This window comes from Carassius gibelio, chromosome B16, assembly GCF_023724105.1.
Source record: "Carassius gibelio isolate Cgi1373 ecotype wild population from Czech Republic chromosome B16, carGib1.2-hapl.c, whole genome shotgun sequence".
NCBI lineage: Eukaryota > Metazoa > Chordata > Actinopteri > Cypriniformes > Cyprinidae > Carassius > Carassius gibelio.
In genome coordinates, this window is record NC_068411.1 from 25945735 (window position 1) to 25968880 (window position 23146).

General features: G+C 36.1%; 3 protein-coding genes and 1 long non-coding RNA gene across 8 annotated transcripts; 1 reads left to right on the plus strand and 3 right to left on the minus strand.

Moving 5' to 3' along the window:
* The first annotated feature begins 1041 nt into the window (after positions 1 to 1041).
* On the plus strand, positions 1042 to 4020 carry LOC127975511 (uncharacterized). Its single transcript, XR_008157538.1, has 3 exons — positions 1042 to 1826; positions 1974 to 2457; positions 2579 to 4020. It is a non-coding gene; the product is annotated as an uncharacterized LOC127975511 (long non-coding RNA).
* Positions 4021 to 4040: 20 nt separating this feature from the next.
* LOC127975504 (PYD and CARD domain containing) lies at positions 4041 to 6471 on the minus strand. Of its 2 annotated transcripts, none has more exons than XM_052579647.1 (3): positions 6103 to 6471; positions 4685 to 4753; positions 4041 to 4542 (listed from the first exon to the last, which is right to left on the minus strand). In XM_052579647.1, the coding sequence occupies exons 1-3, from the start codon at positions 6371 to 6373 to the stop codon at positions 4283 to 4285; spliced, it is 600 nt and encodes a 199-aa protein (XP_052435607.1). In that variant the 5' UTR covers positions 6374 to 6471; the 3' UTR covers positions 4041 to 4282. The 2 variants fall into 2 exon arrangements, with proteins under 2 accessions (XP_052435607.1, XP_052435606.1); XM_052579646.1 differs by having other exon boundaries at positions 4685 to 4756; positions 6103 to 6470.
* A 910-nt stretch (positions 6472 to 7381) lies between these two features.
* Positions 7382 to 9808, minus strand: LOC127975488 (caspase a). The gene is made up of 7 exons (XM_052579625.1): positions 9450 to 9808; positions 8952 to 9112; positions 8637 to 8813; positions 8313 to 8550; positions 8061 to 8177; positions 7837 to 7946; positions 7382 to 7722 (listed from the first exon to the last, which is right to left on the minus strand). Exons 1-7 carry the CDS (start codon positions 9718 to 9720, stop codon positions 7615 to 7617), a joined length of 1182 nt encoding a protein of 393 aa, XP_052435585.1. The 5' UTR covers positions 9721 to 9808; the 3' UTR covers positions 7382 to 7614.
* An 8574-nt stretch (positions 9809 to 18382) lies between these two features.
* Positions 18383 to 22046, minus strand: LOC127975492 (protein c-ets-2-A). 4 transcript variants are annotated; one of them, XM_052579633.1, is made up of 8 exons: positions 21339 to 22046; positions 20997 to 21080; positions 20252 to 20329; positions 20063 to 20137; positions 19763 to 19960; positions 19359 to 19598; positions 19131 to 19249; positions 18383 to 18992 (listed from the first exon to the last, which is right to left on the minus strand). In XM_052579633.1, the coding sequence occupies exons 2-8, from the start codon at positions 21076 to 21078 to the stop codon at positions 18717 to 18719; spliced, it is 1068 nt and encodes a 355-aa protein (XP_052435593.1). In that variant the 5' UTR covers positions 21079 to 21080; positions 21339 to 22046; the 3' UTR covers positions 18383 to 18716. The 4 variants fall into 4 exon arrangements, with proteins under 4 accessions (XP_052435593.1, XP_052435592.1, XP_052435591.1 ...); XM_052579632.1 differs by having other exon boundaries at positions 20063 to 20152; positions 21339 to 22043; XM_052579631.1 differs by having other exon boundaries at positions 20252 to 20362; positions 21339 to 22043.
* Positions 22047 to 23146: the final 1100 nt, after the last annotated feature.

Genomic DNA, 23146 nt, shown 5'->3' on the forward strand with positions numbered 1-23146 from the left:
CGTGATATTATTTTAAAACTTGTAACGCATTCCTTTAAATCAGTGAACGCTGGAGGATTGTGCTTAAATGTATGCTTTTAGGAAAATCAATTGAAGATCGCAAATGCAATGTGTTTTGGTTTTAAAATAAGAACTGACACTGATATGGCCCAGTAATATTTATGAAACTGTGATAAGAGAAACTAAAAGATATTTCGAGGAAGCGTTTTAATTTTTTTTTTGTAGGGAATTATTTCACTTTTGACTCTCTGCATCTTTTATATTCAAGGTCAGTTATAACACGCCAATGGGAAATTATTTAAGAAGATAAAATGATTTCGAGGACATTATAGTAAAATTATCGAGTGTAACATTAACATTCAGTCATCAGAAGATTCGTATTTGTCATTTTATAAGCTGCATCAATAACATCTCAAGTACCGGTAATATGGAGCAATTTCTACATTTATTAAGGGCAAAAGATATAGGTGATTATACTGGTCCCCAGTGTTGGGGGTAACGAGTTACAAAGTAACGGATTACAGTAACTATATTACTTTTTTATATTACTAACGAAGTAAAGTAACTCATTACCCTAATAATATTGGTAACTACACTACTTTAGACTATAGGAACGCGCTTTCCTGCGTTACACAAGCCGTGTCTGCCTGTGTGTAAAGTTATGGGCGGGTTTCCCGATAATAATTGATCTTAGCGCTTAAGAGCGTTTTCTACGAGTAATTTTACGATCGTTCGTTATTGTTTCACGCGCGTTTCCCAACAATCACGAAGCTGTGCTTTAATGGCTGCTTTGAGGAGTCGCTGTCCGTTTATCAAGTGCTGAAATGTCACCTGGCTCGTAATTGTAGTACACGGTGTTTATTGACGTTAACCTAATGCTGCGTTCCAGACATACAACTTGAATATAATAACTATTATACAATACTATATTATAGTGTATAATAGTATACTTTACATAATAATATAAAATGTACTTTTTATACAGTAGAGAGAGAGACTTTATTTCTGGGTCTAATACATACATAGCTGGTTTTCATGCACTTGAGCAAGTCATTGACATATTTGCATGCATAAAACAACTTAATTTATTCAATTATTTCTTAAAGTAGCCTAATGAAAAGATTTCCCCCTCCAGAACTGCACTGAGAGTCGTGCTGCGTTTACTTCATGAGCATTTGACCGTTTTATATGAGTAAAACTAGCGTCACATCACATACACGCAACTGTAAAGGTATTCACGTTAACACGTCAAAATAAGAGTCCGGTTAAATTGATTAATTGATTAATACAATTAAATTTAACAATTAAAAGAGAAAAAAATAAACAGAAAAAAATGGAATCCAGAAAAATTAAAATGGAAAAAAATGAATCTGGGAAAAAATAAAATGGATTTTATAGGGCCCTAAAAAGGTAAAGTAAAGTAATAAGTAGTGAAGTTACTTTTCAAATGCAGTAACTAGTAAAGTAATCTCATTACAATTTACAGAAGTAAATAAGAAGTTTTGAGAAACTACCCGAATACCGTTGGTCCCCAAACTACAGTTACAAAAAGGGACCCACTGCCATACCAGTTCATTACTTAATGCAACTGAATTATAATAATCTCTCATCTTTTTCTTTCTTGTTAAACATTTTGTACATCCGTGTGTCTAATTGTAGTGCCACATGGCCAAACGGGATGTTCTGAAGTAGACTCCATGTCAGAAGCTGTGGCCGGCAAAGGCTTTCTGTTGGGTTGCATTTCTTGCAAAAGAAGAGAGGAAGTGCCCGGTTGTGCTGTTGTTGATTGGCACTACAAAGGAGCTGGGTCTGAGGAGTTTATCCATGTTAGTAGAGTGATTCTTTGGATCCGAAAGCATGATATCAAGTTGTTTGGTCAGCTTGATGCATATATGACTTTTTACGCAAGTAATTGTTGAAAAGGTTTTTAAAGACTGACTTCATTCAAGTATTAATATCTCTATCCCTCTCAGATTTTTCAGTATGAATACAATAACCCCACCATTCTTCATGAAGACTATGAGGGAAGATTAGAGTAGAAAGGAACTATGGGTACAAAGGATGTGCAAACTGATTCCATATTTATTCACAATGTCACATATAATGACACTGGGACTTACCTCTGTACCTTCCACCATACGCTGTACCTTCCTCTGAATGAGGAACATGTGGAAATAAGTAAAGAGGTTGAACTCACAGTTCTGGAAATCGGTGAGATCCATTTTAAGACCCTTTTACAAGTGATACATTTGCATTCCATCATGTAATCTGAATATCTGAATTTGTTACTCCCCAAGCAAACCCTGAGCTGACGGCTGTGATTTCTGAGATCATGATGTACATGTTGATCGTAGTTCTGCAGCTGTGGATGATTGGAGTGCTGATTTACTGCTATAGAAAGATCTACGCTGAGAACGAAGCTCGGGAGGCCAGAAAAGCTGCACGCTCTCAAAGCAAGTAAGGCTCATTTTCTTTGGACAAATCTCACTTTTGTGTAGTTTGATTCACACAACATACTAAACGTTACTTTATACCTTTTTGATTCAACATGTCTGGTTTTCATCTTTTGTTTCTACAGGCACGTTGAGTTTAAAGACATTTGTGATGGCATTTATTTGGAATAACTACAGTTTTGGTTAGTAGGCTTATTATTTTCAGTGAATAGAGCCTAGGATTACTTAATTATTGCTGATATATTTGATGCATGGTCTTATACGAATAATTCATTAAAAAAAATTAAATTAGCTGAAAATGGACTCTCAGGCTATCAAAGATAAATAGATTAATTTGTTTATTAATTAAAAAAGATTTGGAGGAATTTTGCACTTGTTTACCAATGGATCCTCTGCAGTTATTGGGGGCCGTCAGATTGTGATAAAAACATCCTAATAGTACACAAGACTCCAGTCCATCAACTAACATCTTGTTAAGTGAAATCTGTATGTAAAAAAAAAAAAAACAAGTACATCATTAAGACTTTAAACCAGTGATCCTAAAATCTGGCTCGTGAGATGCACTTTCCTGCAGAGTTTACCTCTAACCCTAATCAAACACACCTGAGTTGTCTACAGGGTCCCTAGAAAAACACAGGTACGTTTGTTTGATTAGGGGTTGGAGCTAAACTCATTTAGATCTTGTGAGGTAGATTTGAGGATCACTGCTTTAAACTGTTGCTTCTGGTCAAAATACGAGTCCATAATAACAGTATAATAAAAGTCCATTCCCTGTTGCACACTCACATCAAAATACACCAAATCCTTAGGACCGTTTCCTTTGTAAATGGTGCTGAGTCTTTGCATATTTCTCTCCTGATTCAGATGAGACAGATTTTTTTACTGGAGGAAGAAATATTATGGATGGAAGACTTGCATTTTAGAAAGCAGCACCGATTTAAAGGTGAAAATTTCCCAATGATGTATTAAACATCAAGGCATGTTGATTATTGTGATTGATTTATGTATTTATTTTTTCAGCTGTATGGGCTCTCATTCCAAAGGCAACCATACACTCCAGAGTATCCATTGGTGAGCTAAATTTCTCCAAATCTGATTTAATGAATAAACAAATTCATCTACATCCTTGATGACTAGAGGGGAGTCAATTTTCATTTTTGGATAAGAAGGATAGCCAGTATAAACCTCTATTTCTAGTGAATTAAACTCACTAATTAATTAATTACTCACCCTCATGTTGTTCCAAACCTTTTACGGTTGATCCACTGATGTCACATTGACTATTTTAACAATGTCCTTGCTACGTTTCTGAGTCTGGGAACCTTTCAGTTACATTGCTGTCTATGCAAGGTCAGAAAGCTCTCAAATTAAGTTGTGTTCTGAGGTGTTACAGGTTTGGAACAACATGAGGGTAAGTAATTACAGAATTGAATTTTTTTGGGGGAACTATCCCTTTAACTGGGAACTACATCAGTTTGGAGAAACTAAAATGGTTTACAGTAAAAAAAAAAAAAAAAAAAACTTCTGGTTTCTTGATTTGCTTGTTTATTGACTGGTGATTAAAAAGATAAGTTGACAAAGACCAGATTTTCAAGATATTTGAAGTGTTTATTATCTTCAGTTGGCAAGCAAGATTTTGGATGCACCTGATTTGGTCACAGTTTGTCCTTTTGGAAGAAAAAAGGTAGGGGAAACAACATTCAAATGATGGCGAGTTAAAATGTTTAAACAACATTTGTTTCCTGTTATTAAAAAAAGGAAATTTCTTGCTTTTGTCATGTATCCTGTAAACCAATTAAACAAGCAATTAGAAACTCTTAAATGGCTTTTCAGTGACTCTCCAGGTCTTCCATCAAGCAAGGCTCAATTTCTTTGAGAGCACTGTATAAGGCATCTTTCCCTTTAGTGCCTGCAGATTTAATCGGGCCCATTAATAAATTTCTCATCTTCTTTTGTGAGGTTTTCTCAGCTTGGATGGTTTCGTTATCCTCTTCTGTGATGATTTTCATCTGAAGAAGTTCATCTAGGATGCAGTCTACATTATGCACTCTGCTTATCAGCTTCGTCCGATTCTTATCAATGAAGTGCTCTATGAAAGAGATTGAAACAAGCATGTGGTTTGACTGTGAGGATAATAAGTACTAATGTATTGTGATCTTTTTAAATGAAGGCTCTACCAAACAGTGAAATGATTTGAAACTATGCTGTTTAAAACAGTTACTTTTACTCACCAGTAGATGGAGCGCTTGGGCCTGTGGCTGGTAAAGAAACCTTTGGCGCTGTTGGAGAAACGTGTGTAGCTGCTGAAAAAAAAAAAATGAAGTTGATGATTCCCTTACAGTAAATCCACAGGTTGCACATTCAAACACGTGCACAGAAAACTATATATAGTTATCTTAAAGCCAGAGCCATGAAAAACAGAGTTGCGACAAGCTTTGATGTCGCCGGCGTCTCTACGAGGTCACGTGATTCATAGAGCTCCAAACACACCTGCGTTAACAATACATTGATAGGATAGACGACAGCTTTATTATACTGGTATTATTTGCAGCAATTTTTTATTAACATTACAGCATATTATGCATTGATTATTACGTCGATGACATTTATAGTATTATTTTATTTTGTAGAGTGATGGAGAGGTAACATTTAGCTAATACAGTTTTCTTAACCGTTAGGAATTGCATACTTATAATGTGACCATACAGCTTAACTTCTTTTTTTTCTTTTCTTTATTTTCAGTTAAATAAATGCTGTATATTTTAGTTTAATAATATTTATTTCATATTCTGGGTAGGTATTTTTGTACTAAATACTATTTGTGCAATAATTATGATACATTAATGACTTTAATATATATATATATATATATATATATATATATATATATATATATATATATATATATATATATATATATATATATATATATATATATATATATATATATATATATATATATATATATATATATATATATTAGTATTGTATTTAAGGTTGAAATACAAAAGGAAAAAAATAGAGAACATTTTAAATTCCAATGCAAAGATGCAAAGAGGCAAACTAGAGATTTTGATTTATTATTATTTGTAATGCCATGATTTTACCACTAGGTCTGTATGGCTCTTTACTAAATGTATCTAGAATATTGCAGGTCACACTTGCTTTTTTTTTTAATTCTTCATTTGAATACATATTTAGACAAAATTAAACACTAGAAATTAAAATAGTTAATAACTTAGGCCTACATCCTTTGTAAATGATACTTGCATAATTACACAACATGAATGCAAGCAAATAATGAATTTAAACCAATTTTAAATGTTGTTGAAAGAATTCGACTGGATTCAGCCAAAATAATTTCGATCTCCTTTCATTTTAGTATATACATAGGGATTGATATTGAATCGAGATTGAAATACCCATCCTAAATAAAAATAAAAATAAAAAACTCACTCCAAGCTACAAGTTGGCAACTATGCAGAAAGTGAAACTATTTGTAATCATTAAAACGTATCAATCTTTTTAAATGCAAAAAATAACCCAGCTAAAAACCATTCCCAAGAGCGACAGAAAACCTTTACCTATTTAATTTTGTATTTGAATTACTTAAGAATAACTCGTTTAGTCATTTAAATAGTTTCCTTACATTTTCCTGTGATAGTGATGAGCTCCTCTGCTTGTTCATTACAACCAATAGCCTGTAAAATCTCGATTGTTACAGGAACAGCACCAGACTCCGTAAAAGTGGTCACCATCAAACCGGCGAGATCTATAGAATCTTCAACCTTTTCGATTGCAGCTCTTCGAATGCGCGGCTCTGTCTTCCGGTCGCACAATTTGCTTTTAAACTTTCTTTGATCTCCCGCCCCAAGATCATCAAAAATATCTTGCAGGTGATCCTTAATAGATTTCGCCATAGTTCTCTAAAAGTGTCGTGCCTCTTCGACAAGGATGTACTGAGGATGTAGCTCTTGCCAACCCCAGCTCCTATGAGTGCAGTTAGGCCTAGGCGTGTCTTTAGACTTTGCTCTAAACATTTTCCGCCCTATATAGACCACTTCCTTGTAAATAGTGTACAAGAAAGTCTAGGGTAATTTGGTGTTATCTGCTTCTGTATAAAGAATTAGATACACAACCCATGTTTTTTTTGTTCTGGAGGTATGTTTTAACTAGTTTATTAATTCAGTGCATGCACTACTTATATAATGTATAGCTACTATGTTTTATTTAATTTTGTGACTTCACTAGTATAGAAATTATCTTTATGCTTGCAGTCAATGTTAATTTAAATTATGTCATCAATAGCACTCCTGACTCATCTTGTAATTCTAGGCTACCTCAGAGAAAGTCATGATAATTTGTAAGAACACAGAAGACACCTGCATCTTTCCGACAGTTCTAATGATCCTAAAAAAAGAACTAATAAATGAACAAACAAACCCAGAGATATGATGTAATGAAACAATGAAAATAAAATGCACATAGATATCCTTCTAGATTATTCTTGTACAGTTCTATGGTGCTCACGTGATCTCCTGAAATAGTTGCTGGTTTCACACACTGTTAGTTGGAAAAATGAGGCAGTGTTACTTCCTAAATCCTGAGTCAGTCAAACACTTCACAGAGCACAATTTTTATTTTTTGCAAGATGGTGGCTTGTAAGAAAACTGGTTGTAGGTTTTCAAGGTACCGTAATATCTAATAAAAATGTGTTCTTTCGAAAGTGCACCTGTACTCTCATTAATATTATTATCCAATGCATATACTTCTTTACAGCTGTATAGCTGTTAAAAAAAACAAAAAAAACATTAGCCACTACCCCTTATGTCAATCAACACGTTATATTCAAATTTTTAAAGGGCGTGTTGTAATTTACGCCAGTGGCATTTTATGATCTGATTTTATATAACACACAGCAGAAGAAATATGTTTGGACAAGACAGGAATTTTATGTATCAGAAGAGGGGTTTTTTTTTGGCAGAGGAAATACATCCAAACCATCAATTAATTTGAAAACAATCACTAAAAATTACAATATCTTTTTTTTTCTCCTCAAATAACTTTTTTCAAACTGTTCAGGCTACATTAGAGCTTCAAAGGCAAATGAGGATTTATTAAATTCATAGATGAGGAGCCAAAAACATGTGCAGCTTGAACATCAGAGTCCGGGAAACAGGTAGAATAATTTTGGCAGCGACGCTCTGTCTTTACATGCCATTTGCCTGTAGGACCCCATCATATCTGTGCTTTCAAAGCGCTGAAGAACCTAAAGAGAACATAAGTGACAAGAAACCAGTCCTAAAGTTTATGCGAAATACTTCTGATATTTTGAAAGAAACATAAGTCACACAGATTGCTCTTGCAGCAGGGTCCGATTTACCTTTCTGAACAATTCCTCAATGTGCTCCTCATGGGCATGTTTCATCAACACATCCACTAGGTTCTGGACATAAAATGTTCCATTCTCAACATGCCTGTAAGATTTGGTGTCTGCACAGAAATTTCAACAGTGGTATTAGGTGCTTTTAATCTTTTAAACAATAATGAAACTGAAATTGTAATTGCTACTTTGGAAAATGCACAGACAAATACAGAATATTTTACCTGGGGTGCAGGACATCAAAGAAATGAAGTCTTTCTCTTTGTGCACAAAGTCATCGCCCTCTATTTTCACTGGCTCCTCAGGCTCGCCGTCACTGGCCCACAAGCGTCCAGTCTCCCCTGAGTACATATTTGGATAAGAATGTGTCAGACTTCTTCAGCAGGACTTTTTACAATCTAGAATCACATTTGAGGTGTAGTTTTTATGTTTTGAGAGCTCAAATAGAAAAAAACAATTAACTATTTTATTTGTACCTCCCCTGCAGGCTTGGATAAGAATAACCTTTGGTTTATCTCGCAGACCTGGACAATTCTCACTGTTCAGACAGCGGTAGATATTATCAACAGGGAAGGTATCAGAGGGATTGGATGATGAATAATGGACACCCAATACTGCATCCCTTTTGCCGTGGGACATTATAACCACAAAGGTGCTGTCTGAATGTGCATGCTCTTCACGTCGAGCAAAATCCTTGACTGCTTTCTCCATGTCCTGCCAATCAAATAAACTCAATTAAAACAATCAAGACAAGGTTTTCAATAAAAAGCTGTGTGCATCATCTGAAAACTTTTCTCCACCTTTGCAGAGAGGTTTTTGTGCTTGACAACTTGATAATCCAGCTCCTTTAACAGCCATTCCATGTTATTTTCATCCGTGTCTGCCCCTCTTCTTGTCATAGCCTTCTCGTCAAAGTCTATGTTGTTGATTAGCAGGGCGAGGCGCTTTCTTACCTTCTTTTCTTTTACTTGGTAAATCTAAGAAAAACAACCAAGAGACGTTAATGCAGAAACCAGTTCAATAGCAGAGCAACTGTCATTAATACATTAGAAAGACTATTATATATTTTGATATGAACAAAAATGGTGAATGCTTGAAATTTGACGAATACTTGCCTCCTGTCCTTTTTCTTTTATAATTTTGTTTTTAAATTCTTGGCTGCATGAAACAAGATGCAGTTGTTTATGCCAATCATCTGCCAGAGCGAGCTCAACCTTTGGTAGCTGCCCTGCTGCATGGTCTACAACATCCGGACGTGACTGAGCCACAGGTGGACCTAGAAAACAGAAAACAGGTCATGAGCAAACCAGTAATCCCGTTTTGACACGGGATTACTAATAGTACGTTTTACTAATAGCCTAAATAAAATAAAAATGTTGCATTACTATATCCATATTATATATGCCAGATTGCAATCAAATGACTTTAATCAAGTGGTTTGGGCATCTCTGCAGTAGGTTACACATGCAGAACAATGACTGACGTGCTGTTAAAGAGGAGTTGTGTTTTAATTAAATGCTATAACATAGCTAAATTATGAAACGATCAGCAACAGACAGTCTTCCTTCTACATTCAGTTTCGTATTTTTCATCTTTTCCTGTAGTTTACTCACTTTGCACTGCGTTCTCTTTGAGCTCCGCTGCTTGTTCATTACAGCCAACAGCCTCTAAAATCTCAATTGCTACAGGAACTGCACGAGTCGATGTAAAAATGCGCACCATTAAATCGGCGAGGTCTATAGCGTCGCAAACTTTTTCGACTTGAGCTTTTCGGATGCCCTCTCCTTTCTTTCGATCGCACAGTTTGTTTTTAAACTTCTTTAACTCATCCATCCCTAGATCATTAAAAGCATCCTCCAGATGATCCTTAGGGCTCTTCGCCATGATTGCTCAGACGTTTCGTTCGGATCCAGTGGCTGTTTTCAGGATTTCACATAGGCTTATAGATGCATACGCCCCGTGATCTCAGATGTGTCGCGCGCATGTTTGCTTCCTTCTTCCTGAGCCCATATTTATCAAGCTTCTCAAAGTGCCATTTTAGTCTTAAGTGCTGACAATTTATTAAATTTACTGCTATTTTCAAACTTATACAAGCAAGAATCAAATTTCTTAAAGCTAAGAATCACTCTTACTCTCCCAGTTATTTTAAGACAGCTCGAGATGGTTTTAGGTGCTGCCAGTAGGAGCTTGTGATGGTGTTGTTGAGGAGACAGACACGAGCGCAAATCTTTCAGGAGAGGAAGAGAGAGTTAGCCTACTTATGAGCATAGAATATTTACATTACCAAAGAATATCATAACTGACTCCAGTCTAGAGTGATTATTATATGCTCTTTAAAAACACTCCCGTTATAACCAATTAAGCCATGCTGTATCTTGAAATCATAATCCGTATCCGACACAGACACCGGAGCTGATCACGGCTAGCCTACCGAAAAAGACAATGAATGAGTAGATATACTTATATATATATTTTTTTTTTTTTTTTTGCACACACATTTTAAGTAAAATTTAAGCATTCTACTTAGGCTACAGTTTTTTTCGATTGCTAAACGACAGTGGGCACAACTGGAGCTACATGTGCAAAACTCTAACTACAGTCTGCACTATACCAACAGACACCTGAGCTAAACAGTTCACATCACCTGCAAAACTCATTCCAAGCAACACAACTCTTAACACATGGCTCTAAACAGGTTCAGAGCAGCCAAACACTACACACAACCCTCACTGAGATAACACACACTGTCACTCAAAATACACTGAGAGGAAAAGCACTAGCACAAACACCAATACAGAAATACTAACTTTTCATCTTTCCAGTTTAAACTATTTCAGTGACTTCATACAGTCGTATTTTCTTTAAAGAAAAGACTGACATTCTTTCACATTATTTACATTTTTAGAACATAATTCTTTAAGGCAAATGAAAATTAGCAGTTTGCTTCAATAGTCTGCAGTAATTTACAGAATTACAGTAATGAGGGAAAAAAGGTAGAAACTAAAAGTACATAGGCCTACTGTAATTCGAACAAATAATTGAGGGGCTAATTCTGAAATTGCAATCAGCAGTGTTTGAAATCTCTTCTGTTTTGAATTTGTGGTGGTTCACAGTTTTGACAGCAGTGTGTTAGCATTTGAACAAAGTGCTGTAAATCCACAGTGTTGTGCAGGTTGTGGTTAAAGTCATGGGATAAGTGTGTAGAGTTTTGAAAACTGTGTTCAAGCAATGAAAAACGAACTAGAGTTTGGTCCACATGGACTGCTGCTGTTAGAGTTTTGCACATGTGACTCCAGTTGTGCTCACTGTCGTTTAGCAATTGTAAAAAACTGTAACTAAGTAAGCCTAAATTTAGCAAGTGAATTGAGTAAATTTAACATGACCAGTTAAGAGTTCGATGAGTATATCAATCTAGCTACTTTGTTTAATGCGCAATCCTCAAGTACATAACCTACAGTTTGGGGTGAATTGTCCTAAAGTGGGACACTGCCTAATGTGGGACACTTAAGGTTTCGTGTTTATAGCTCCCCCATAAATACATGAATGCCAGTGAAACTCTGGGTTACAAAATGGAATTAGTTGTGGATTTAATGTTTTGGTTACACATCGCAATATATCACAGAAATCTTAAATGCAAAAAATGTCCCACGTTAGGGCAATTCACCCTATATAATTTACCCAAACAACATAGCACTGGAAACCAACCACGCTATTAAATTATTTGGTTCATTTGCATACTTGTAAGTAAGCAAGTAGACAGCTTGTTATCTTTTGAAGAGAATTATTGGGTGTTTCTCTTAATATGCGTTCTTTAGCGATCTTGTGTCTTTGTGTTCTCGCTTTACGTCATAACCGTTGAAGTTCAGTTCTCAAGAATACAAGCACAGAAGACGAAATGAAAGTTCCCGGATGTGTTCTTGATAGCGGAGATTGATCAAGTGCAGACTTGAGAGATTCGAGACGTTAGAAATCCCAGAAGACAATGCGGCAGGTATACGGAAGAATCTAAACTATAAACACGTTTTTGGCCGGTGTTTCTGCTGTTATTATACGGTCGGTTAGGCAAGAATGCAACACATCTCAATATTCATAAGGGTGCGTTCTGTGTTCATTCTTCCAAAGAAGCTTAATAAAAAAAGACCGGTCTCCAAGAGTAAACATCCGTTTTTGGCGTTTTTGAAATTGAGAAACCTATCCATTCAATTTAATTATTACCCAAAATGAACACAGAGTCCTCAATATTTGGTACACCATATATAATGACGGTAACAAATAACGGATAGTGTTTGAGTAAATACAACGAAAACAGTGAAAATTTGAACCTTTTTAATTATTCATGCCCCACTGCATGATGGGGAAAAACGGGATCATAACTGATATTTAGCCTACTTAAAGAATCCTTGTAAACATACAGCGTGCACTGCATGGCATAGCAGAATGCCAGCAAAGAGTGCTGCATTCATAACTGGAGTAGGTGTAAGGCTGGGGAAGGTTATGACATGCAGGGCAACAGTTATTTAGCTCTGGGATTGAGACCTATACGTGTACCGAGTTTCATATGAATATGTGCAAGTGTAAAATATACAGTCATGTATATTCCCATTTCTACCATCAGGGCAATAATTAAGGGGTTCCAATCAACATAAAATGTTACGAAGCTGCCTGGAAAAGGATTTGTCTTTATCGTCTTAATTCACCGTGAGGAGGAGAGTTTGAGTGGCCAAAGGATCACAGCTGGAGAATTGCAGAAAATAGTTGAGTCTGGGGGTCAGAAAACTTATAAAAATAAAAATTTCAAACAGCACCTACATCAACACATGTTGTTTGGGATGGTTAGCTCATCCAAAAACAATCCCCAGCATTTTCAGTTATCAGAAACAATTTCTATGGTCAGATGAAACAAAAAATGAGCTTTTTAGCAGCAAACACTCAAGATGGGTTTGGTGCACAAAGGGATAAAAAGTACCCCATGTGTTCAATGAAATATACTGCTGTATTTTTAATGTTGTGGGCCTATATTTCTGCTGGAGGTCCTGGACATCTTGTTTAGATACATGGCATCTTTGATTCTATTAAATGCCAACAGATTAAAATTAAAAATAAAAAGGGAATGACTCTGTTGGGCATCTTAGAATGGGCCATGTTTGGATCTTCCAACTGTACAATAATCCAAACACAAACCTCAAAAACAACCCAAATGGGTCACTGGGCACAAAAACATGCTTCTGCTATGGCTATTCCAGTCCTCGGACCTGAACCATACAGAAAGTGAGTTGGGTGAACTGAAGAAGAGAAGCTGAGAATCTGAAACATCTGGAGAGATTCTGGATGAAAGAATGGTATCTGATCTCTTATCAGGTGTTCTTAACCTCATCAGACATTATAGGAAAAAACTCAGAGCTGTTAAACTGGCAAATGGAGGTTTCAAAAAGCATTGAATAAAACGGTGCTGTTAATTATGGCCAATGTATATTAGAAAAAAACATTTATTTCATAATGATATTTACGGCAAAATTTACAATTTTTATTATCCACTGAAAGGTTAGATTTTTGTGCACTTTTTAAATAAAAGATCAGAAGGATTAACAATGCAGATACATTTTCACAGCTTTCTTTTATCATATTTACTAAGGGTATCGATATTTTTGGCCATGACTGTAAATTAAGTTTTCTGATAGAGCCCCTGTGCCATGTCCAGATCCCAGCCTCTGTGGCATCCTAATGGCAGCAGAATCCAACGTGTGTGCCAATTTTCAAGAGTTTTTGAGCACTTTTTGAGCCCCCAAAAAGCCCTGGATAAACAAAACTAAAAAAAAAAAAAAAATGGTGGACCCAGGCAATCCTGGTGGCATCAAGAAAACTGTGCCCAGTGAGCAAATGCTTTTACAGTAACCCTTTGGCAGTCTGGTTTTAAGGGATTCAACAATGAAAGGGTTAATCCAAACAATCAAGAATGTTTTTCTGTGAAAAGTTAGTTCATGTTAATTAATGCATTTACTAAGGTTAATAAATAATACCTTATTATAAAGTGTTACCACAACCTTTATTGAGATACACTGCTTGCATAATTATTAGGCAATTTGATACTCGGATCATTTTTTTTTTCAAGCACATTTTACCAATTCCAAACCACATCAATCTTAATAACTTTTAAAAACTATTATTAAATTTGTATTTAAAGCTAAGTTAGCTTGTCTTTTTTATATATTATCGTGTCTAGTATTTATAGTAACTGCAACTGAGTTATTGAGCTTAAGGGTTTTGAGTACAGGCTAAACGTTTATGCTGAAAGTTTCAGTTAGTCTTTAAATGTAACGTTAACACTTTTTATTTGTTTTAGGTGTTCATGGAGTTCTAATTAATGTTACAGGATTGTGTGCAAGAACCTCAAGCATCAAATCATTGACCGATATAGTCAGAGATATTTCAGTCTAGGAGAGAGAGAGATGGGCAGCTGTTGACAGCTTTCACAACAAATCAAGGTAGGTCCATATCCACTTGCATTGCATACTTTTCACCAGCTTGAGTACTGAAAATGAATCATAAAACATTTACAATTTTTTTTGTGTAATGCAATCAAAATTGTGCTTGATTGGTTCTGCTTTCTTGTGATCATTTCTTTCATTTTTTTCATCAGTGATTCATTTTACTCAGACTAAAGAGCCAACTGATGTCTCTGGTGCTCAGACGACTTTCTATCGTCCTTCGCCACAAACCTACAGATTTCTACAATGTATTCTTTGAAAGTAACCTCTGTTTTCTCTCAGAATATCTAAAAGAACATAAAAACAATCTTTTCACCATTAATTGATAGTTCGTAACAAATTGCTTAACATTATTATTGATGGTTATGTAATGAGAAATTTCATGATTGTGCTCTAATGTTGTTCGGACTCTGATGACGATTACTGATGACATTGGAATTCTCCTCATTGAGCATGAAGGCTCTCATCTTCTCTCCATCTCAATCCAGCCTCATTGAAGACCATCACTGAAGGAGAAGTTGTGATGGACAATACTGATGACTTGCCAAAAGTTATGTGCATTCTGTATGGACTTGCATACACACAGCATCTCAACTACCCTAAATCTATGAAAAACACATTCCAGTTCATGCATCAGGTACTGCTCATGATAAAACAGCTTACAATGTAAGGACATGCATGAAGCTGCCATGAGAAGCCACTTGTGTTTTGCTGTATAAGACATTAAAGTGAGTTCTGTCACTGCATATTAGTGCTGTTAGTGCTCAGTTAATGTGTGCACACAACTTTTCAAGGGATATACCATATATATAGTACACAACCCAAGGGTTAGGAGTCAAACTCTCTAACCACTGGGCCACGACTTCCCTATATTTTCCAACTATCTATCGTTGGAAAGGTCTAAGACTCCCAAATATATATTAAACCAATATTTTTTGTTAAAAACTATGTAGGAAAAGTAATAGATCAATTTATGACAAGAGTGCACCCTCAGAAATCTACATTACAAAAGGAGTTTTGACCTTTGTTTTAAAAAAAAAGACTTCCTCGTTGCCTTTTTCTCTATCACATTTTAGAAATCATCAGAAGTTATATATCACTTGAAAACATAAAATCTCAAAATTCATCCTTCAAAACCCATTTTAAAATCAGACATTGCATTACCATGTAAATGGCACATCAAAATCATGTTACAAAATGTTTTCAGTCATGAAATATAAAAATTTAGGTTTGTATCATGCACATTCAAGTCTATCTTCAAAAACGTGAGTGACAGTTATCAGGTTAAAATCAGACATTGCATTGCCATATAAATGGTACATCAATATCATGTTACAAAATGTTTTCATTCATTAATTATACAAATTTTAGTTTGAAACATGCACTATAAAGTCTAGTTCAAAACCTTTATTCAACTGTAATCACGTTAAATACAAATTCAGTCCAATTAAGCTGTTTTTTTATTTTTTATTTTTTTTTATAGCCTACATGACACCCATGTCTTGTTCTTGCCTAAACAGATGGGTTTATGATGTTTAATACATTTGGCTGCTTTTAGCCTTACCCTGGAGTTAGTTCACCCTCGGCCTATGGTTGCATTGATAATCTCTAAAAGACATAGACAGTTCATCGCAAACTCACAAATCTCGGTTATAACCAAAGCCGGTGTTTGGCCAATTTTGATACCCTGCCAAATTATTACTCCCCCCCCCCCTAGTATTGGTCGGTTTAGGAGTGGGTGTGGGGGAGGGGTTAGGATTAGGGGTGGGGTTAGGATTAGGCAATCAGGTAGCGATTTGAACAAGGGGGGTAATAATTTGGCAGGGGGTCGAAATTGGGCACAACACCGGCGCCAGACCATACCTAACAGGAGTACGCAATCAGCAACAATAACTTGCAAAAACAAGGCATAAAACCAACCACAACAAATACAATGCAAGCGCGCACACATAGGCTACAACTGGTACAAACTGTCAGTTTATTTTCCAAGTGAAGAAGAAAATCACAAACTAATCAGTATTACCACAATCATGTCGCAACACAAACGAAACAGATTGACAATTATATGTTGTTAACGTTTTAATAGCCACATTTCACATTTAAGCTTACGTCAATTAAATAAACGCATAACTAACATTTTTAAAAAGATGAAGGTGATGCGTTTAGATTTGAAAAATCTGCCTCATTAGCCCTAATCTCCGAGTTTGGGCCAACCAGATGGAGTAGGCGGTGCAGGATGAGAAGGCCTTAAAACACATTAATGTAAACAGCAAAAAAATAAAAATAAATTCACCGGGACAGACCGCGAGTGACCCCTCTTGGTGCCGGCCCCGGTTATAACACAATAAACATATGTATAATAAATCTTTCATAATGTCTACAATTCGTGTGTTGTGATGAGATGATTTGTGAGCATGCAAAATTTCAGCACTGCATTGCTCAACGCTGCAAACACGTGTTATAGAAACTCTGCATAGGATTGTGCCTGTTAATCGTTTATATTAGTTCATATTGCTTTTGGGCATAGATGAATAACAATTTATTTGAGATATTTTACGTTTAGTTATTTCTATTTTGTGAAGTCCCATGGTCATTATTCCTCTGCATTGCGCACCATGTATGTGTATCTACCCGCTCGTATTGTATTATTCTACGGTATTAATCAATTCAATTATGTTATTCTGTTATTTACTGAATATGGTATTATCTTTCTTATAATATTATGCATGACTATGAAAGTAATCAATATACTGTTTAATAGGCTTATTCTCAAATACTTGATGTCTTATTGAGGGTTGGATGTATAAAGGCCCTCCCAGTGGGCAGTACTGGTAGAGTTGAAGAGGATTGAAGAGTATGTACTAAAATAACCCCTGTGTATTGCACCTGTGTACTAAACTAACCCTGTGAACTTTAGGTGATTTCCAAATGCTGACATCAGCAGTAAACAGACTTTGTGGATGGCTCACGTGACCACAGGCAACCAATAGGGAGAGGCGATTTTTTAATCGTTGATTTGGCCGAATTCCACCATTAAAAAATGGACTAGGAGGACTATTGATAAAGTGCTGAAAACTTGGCAGGCAGTGCCAATTAAAAACCGGAACTACCAACTTTGGTAAGAGATAATAATAATAATAATAATAATAATTCATTACATTTATATAACCAATGCTGCGTGAACTCAGCCAATCAGGAAGTTTAACGCCCAAGTCCCGCCCCAGAAAGTTCCGGAACTTTGAAAAATCTCACCAGCAGGGACTTTCTGAGGGGCATTTCTTTACCCGGAACATTATTTAGTTCCTGGTTCCTGCGGTGGAAACACACCTAGTACCAGACCAAAGTCCCTAGTTCCTGGGTAAAGTTCCTGCGGTGGAAACGCGGCATTATCCACTGGCTCTTGACTCTACAGTGCATGTGCTACATCCTTTTTAAAACCTCTAGATCAGGGGTTTTCAACCTCTGGGCTGCGATGGTATTGCAAGTGGGCTGCCAATTACTATTAAAAGAAATAATAATATTGTTAATATATGTAAAAATTTCTAAGTCATAACATAACATAAGTTCATATATATATATATATATATATATATATATATATATATATATATATATATGAAATGATGTTATGCCAGCCCGATTATTTCCTGTTCTTTGCCAGTTCATTCAGTAAATACAGTTAACAATCTAGCTTCCGAGTACTAAGTTATTAACCCAACAATAGCGGGGTCAGTTAATTTTTTTTGCAGTGGGCCGCGCAAACATACATGTTTGGTTGTGTGGGTCACGAGTTGAAAAAGGTTGGGAACCACTGCTCTAGATTATAAAAAAAACTGCATTCTGTCAGCAATTTAACACAGCAGTAACGTACAGGCCTCGGCTTGTAATAATACTGTAATTACTATTTTTAAAATTATTAAATTATTCCGTTACTAAAAAAAGTTATAAAATTACTGTAACGTGTTACTAAGTAATGTTACTGCCCAACAGTGGATCTCAGGGTAGCAAACATTTAAACATTTAACCCATCTGAAATAACTGTATAAATAAATTTGACAACATTTTGTAAAAAGGTGTATCCGTAACAATTTATTTACAAGAATGCACAAAACATATGCACAAAAAATGTCAAAACATAAGTTTACATAAAAAAAAAAAAGTATCAGTATCAAAAGAGGTAGCTAACAATGTTTTCTAAAGGCACCTTAACTGCATTTGATGGCCGATTTCAGCTCCATTGTTGAAATTCAACTTATTCAGAAGTCAAAATCAGTTTAAAGTACATATCTTTGAATAGAACTTCAGTCTTTTCTCTGTCCTTAATATTTCCAGGGCATGACTTCTGATGTTTTACAGTTCATTCAGATAATTAGGGGCATTTGAAAACATTCTTCTCTAATGTGCCCAGGAGTCTGTGGTTTCCTCTGATCTGGCTGTGTTTACTACAGATTGTGGAGATGCGCCATTTGATGGTGAGATGTTTAGACTTGTAAAAACCTCGTGCGCTGTTTTTCCAAGCATTCCTTGGACGTCACAAACGAAGCGGTAGACGTAACGCTTTCCCGCCGTTTTGTGAATTATGTTTTTGTGGTAGTAGTAGCGTAGGCCACGACTCAACTTCTCATAATTCATCTTTGGCTTGTTCTTACACTGGCCCCACCGCTTTGCCACCTGGAGGATACAAGGGAAACGGTAAGTAACTTCAACCAACAAGACTACTTCAGAACAGAGAGAATGTGAAAATGCCAGATGTGAAGATAACAATTTTTTTTTTGCTTTTTTGTGTTTTAGTTGAACTATGAATCTTACCTCTGCAGGATCTGACATTTTAAACTCCCAGCCATCTCCAGTCCAGCTAATAAACGTGTGGCAAGCAGAATCTAGCAGAAGTTCTAGAAGAAACTGCCAAAGCTGGATGGGTCCGGATCCTATATGCAAAAACAAATTTGAATTATACATCTCGAAAAGAACAAATTATTCTCACTCTCTGTTCTGATAAGTAATCATACTTTAAGAGCCCCTGTAACAATGCCTCACCTGGATAGGCAGACATGGGTGTCATTTCCCCCTCTCTGTCTGATCTTTGAGATGGTGCATTACGCCTTTTGGCCACACGGGGACAGAACTGCTCAGAGGATTTCGTAAGTGGAGGTGATGAAGATGATGCTGGCTGTCCAAGCATGGAAGTGCAGTAACTGGGTGAGGGATAATCAGACCAATATGAAGGTCTGTTCTGCTGCTCTGCCTCATACAAGACATATGTTCTCTCAGTATCACCTACACAAAAAAGACATGAGTTAATATTGACAATATTAAAAATATTAAAGAATTTAAAAAAAATACATATGCTACAATTTAAGAAGAATAAATAAAATAATTTAAAAAAAACTATATGCATGCATATTTTTCACAAGCCTATGTGTCTCTAATAAAATGCCTACCCAGATGGTCCAGACTGACGGTACCGGATGCTCCTCTGTGATTTGGACCTTTCCCAGGTTGGTAATGGCTGCTGGTGTCCATCCCTGGGCTGAATGGACTGCTTTGTGCTGGAGTGCATAGAGGAACAAGGTTCTGGTAGGTTTGATTTGTTTCCTGAAAGGCAACCTGCTGCCGGTCTGCTACCATTCCTTCTGGAACTTTGGAGAAATTGCATTGTATGAGGAAATGTCAAATAAAAAAGGATTTCTAACATTTTAAGAAGAAGGGAAAAAAAATTGAGTGTTGTTATTGACACTTACTGTTAGTATAGGATGCCCAACAGCTAAACTCAGGAAAGGAATCCAGATTAAAGAGTCCAGAGTCAGTGGAGTTGACTGCAAGAGTATGACCTATTAAAACCACATCATTTTTTTGTAATCATTAAAAGTACTTGTCTGCATTGTGATTTAATATAATAAATAGGAATATGTACATCATGAGATGGTTACCTTTAGAACTGTGCAAATGCTCCTTCTGGGACTCTGAAAATGTTTCTGGATACTGCTGTTGGCCAGGTCCTTTGCTGTCTAATAAAAAGGACAGGTCTTCACCACTGCAGTCTGGAGGTACATTATCAAAGATGTCAAATGAATGAGAGCCAAGAGAGACTGTATTCTAGAATGAACAATGGATGGGACCTGGCATAAAGTTTTCTACACCTAGTCTGAACTGTGCAGGAAAAGGGGCTGTGACAGAGTGGTGAAGAAGTGGGTAGGAGAGGGAGTGCTAAATCTGTTTGAGGAGGAAGTCTGGAGGAAAGGATTAGGAAGAGAGGGAGGGAGCAGAATAAAAAAAAAAACGGGTGTCTTTAACCAGACCACCCCTTTTTTTCAACATCCCTGGTTGGGACATTCCTAAATCTCAGAGCATGCATATCCTGACATCCCCTCTTCCTGATGAGCTTTGAATTAGTGCACACAAACAAGATGTCAAGGTCTGATTTTTATGGTTTTGACAGGGGTGTTGCAATGCTGGCTTTGCAGCTCAAGGACAACGGAAATGTTTTGCACGGACATTCAGGAAACAAAGCCGGAGAAATACTGAATCCCACAAAATCTGACAGGTTTTACCCTTGAGGGCAAACTAAATGTGATCACTGCAAATGTGGACTTTGATGTTATCATTTACATACTGAGAGTGAGAGATAACTGAAGATTTCTGTTTGGAGAAAAGCATGTTGAAATAAGATATTACCATATGAGCTGAAGTCAAATCCGCCAGGAACCTCCTGAGTTCTGAAGTCTTCTGTGTAAAATCCAGCTTGATACATTTCCATATCTGAAGGAAAAACAGCATAATTTAGATAATTACCCTAATACAAAATATTGTTTCACTGAGTTAGTTTTTGTCCTTGTGTCGGCCTAATTATTCCATTAAAAACGGTCTAATTCTCACACCCTGTAGTATAATTTATTAAACATTTCCATGTGTGTAAAACAGTCTATTATTTTCAATGGCAGCCAGTGATTCAAACACTGATTAGAAATCTCAGCTCGAAAATGACGGATTAAAATCTTACTGATTGGAAAACCTCACCTTAAAGTTCTCAAAGTCCTTATGCTACAGCTTCAATCTCTGCCTTCCAGCTCTGTTGACTGTTTCTGCTGGACTCAGGACCGTTATAAAGAGGCCGTGCGCGATGGGGTGTGTCCGCGCGTCTCGTGAAGGAATGCGTCGTGACTGCGGTTCCCTCCTTTAACTCCTCGTGACGTCAGACAGGAGTCACGACCACAGATTTGTTACCCTTCCATTCATAGAAAAGGTGTCCATGGGGAGTAGAAAAACATCACTAGACGGGTTTGACAGACGTCCCTTCAAATTTTTTTTTTTCTCGAACACGAGACCGTTTGACCTAAATGTTTTGATAAGATAGAAGATTAAAAAGGCTTAAACATAACGATTGGTCTAGGAATCTTTCGAGTTTTCGTAAATTAAATGAAGTTACAGTCCGTTCAATTGGGCCTACTTCGGTTCTTTAGATAGCCTAATTTAAATGATCTTCACGCTAAAAATGGGTCTTTTTTTTTAATAACGGTTGACTAAACGATTTTTTTGATTGACCCAAGTGGGTTTTCTATGGCATTAATGCGAAAACTCTTATTTGGAACCTCTGAATGTGTCGATAATTTAGCTTATTGGTGACAAGAAACTCTGGAAATAACATTGAAACATATCCAAAACAACATTTAGTGACAAGGAACTCTGCGAAACGTGATCAAAATGTGACATTTGACAATCAGTAAAAAATAATAATAATAATAATAATCGTTTTGATTCATAAATTTAAAAATGGAATCTACCCTGAATGAAGTCTATAACCAAAAAAGGTAACACTTTAGAATAAGGTTCCATTAGTTAAAGTTAGTTAATGTATTAATTAACATGAACAAACAATGAATAATACATTTATTACTTTATTCATCTTCGTTAATGTTAATGAAAATACAGTTATTCATTGTTAGTTCATGGTAATTCACAGTGCATTAACTAATGTTAACAAGCACAACTTTTGATTTAAATAATGCATTAGTAAATGTTGAAATTAACATGAACTAAGACTTATAAATGCTGTAGAAGGATTGTTCTTGCTTAGTTCATGTTAACGAAAGTAGTTAACTAACATTAACTAATGGAACCTTATTCTAAAGTGTTACCCTAAAAAAATTCTAAAGTGTTCCAATTTCCTAATAACTTTTAAAACCAAACCAATTTGCTAGTCCTAATAAAGCTAATAAAACAATTACTAACATTATTATAATGATGATGTGACAGGTCATATTTTGTAAGCTTATAAAATGGAAAAGTAGACTAGCCTACAACAATTTTTAATTTTGGATTGCGTGTAGCCTATCTTTTTTTTTTTTTTTTTGAACGAAATGAAATTGGCTACGTAAGAATATAAATTACAGGCTAAATCTGCATTAAGTCCATATCTGATGTTACATTAATAAGTGACAGTAAAACAGTTGATGCTAATTTTTTGGGGTCTATATATCACTTACCGATCTAAACAGAACATTTCTCCTCTCGTCACTTTTGTAGGTCTAACTGGGATTTAGGAATGAGATCAATCTGTACCAGCAACTTTGCCTTTATTGAGGAGTTCGTATCTTTAAAAGCTATTCAAGAGAACAATGGCCTGTTAAATTCCGAGTCGAGGAGGCCTGAAATCACGGCGTGAGTGCTTTGGATAGATAAGACCAACCCAAGAGTCTTGTATAAACAAACACCTCAGGCCATTTTCCTCCGGCGCGCAGAAAAAATACATCTGGAAAAGTTGCCAAATCGTGCAAGGCTTGAGTCGTGATTGATGAAGAGGATACAATCAGTGTCAAATTCCAATG

Excerpts from the sequence above, each read along its gene's own strand:
- LOC127975488 (XM_052579625.1), bottom strand. The coding sequence starts at position 9,720 with ATGGCGAAGAGCCCTAAGGATCATCTGGAGGATGCTTTTAATGATCTA. Across the intron at positions 8,814-8,951 it reads TAAAAGAAAAAGGACAGGAG|ATTTACCAAGTAAAAGAAAA; the intron begins GCAAGTATTCGT and ends TGTTTTTCTTAG. Across the intron at positions 8,551-8,636 it reads ACAAAAACCTCTCTGCAAAG|GACATGGAGAAAGCAGTCAA; the intron begins GTGGAGAAAAGT and ends TTTGATTGGCAG.
- LOC127975492 (XM_052579630.1), bottom strand. The coding sequence starts at position 21,078 with ATGGAAATGTATCAAGCTGGATTTTACACAGAAGACTTCAGAACTCAG. Across the intron at positions 20,363-20,996 it reads ATTTGACTTCAGCTCATATG|ACTGCAGTGGTGAAGACCTG; the intron begins GTAATATCTTAT and ends ATGTACCTCCAG. Across the intron at positions 18,993-19,130 it reads AAATGTCAGATCCTGCAGAG|GTGGCAAAGCGGTGGGGCCA; the intron begins GTAAGATTCATA and ends TGTATCCTCCAG.
- LOC127975504 (XM_052579646.1), bottom strand. The coding sequence starts at position 6,373 with ATGGCGAAATCTATTAAGGATCACCTGCAAGATATTTTTGATGATCTT. Across the intron at positions 4,757-6,102 it reads CATCACTATCACAGGAAAAT|CAGCTACACACGTTTCTCCA; the intron begins GTAAGGAAACTA and ends TTTTTTTTTCAG. Across the intron at positions 4,543-4,684 it reads CCCAAGCGCTCCATCTACTG|AGCACTTCATTGATAAGAAT; the intron begins GTGAGTAAAAGT and ends TCTCTTTCATAG.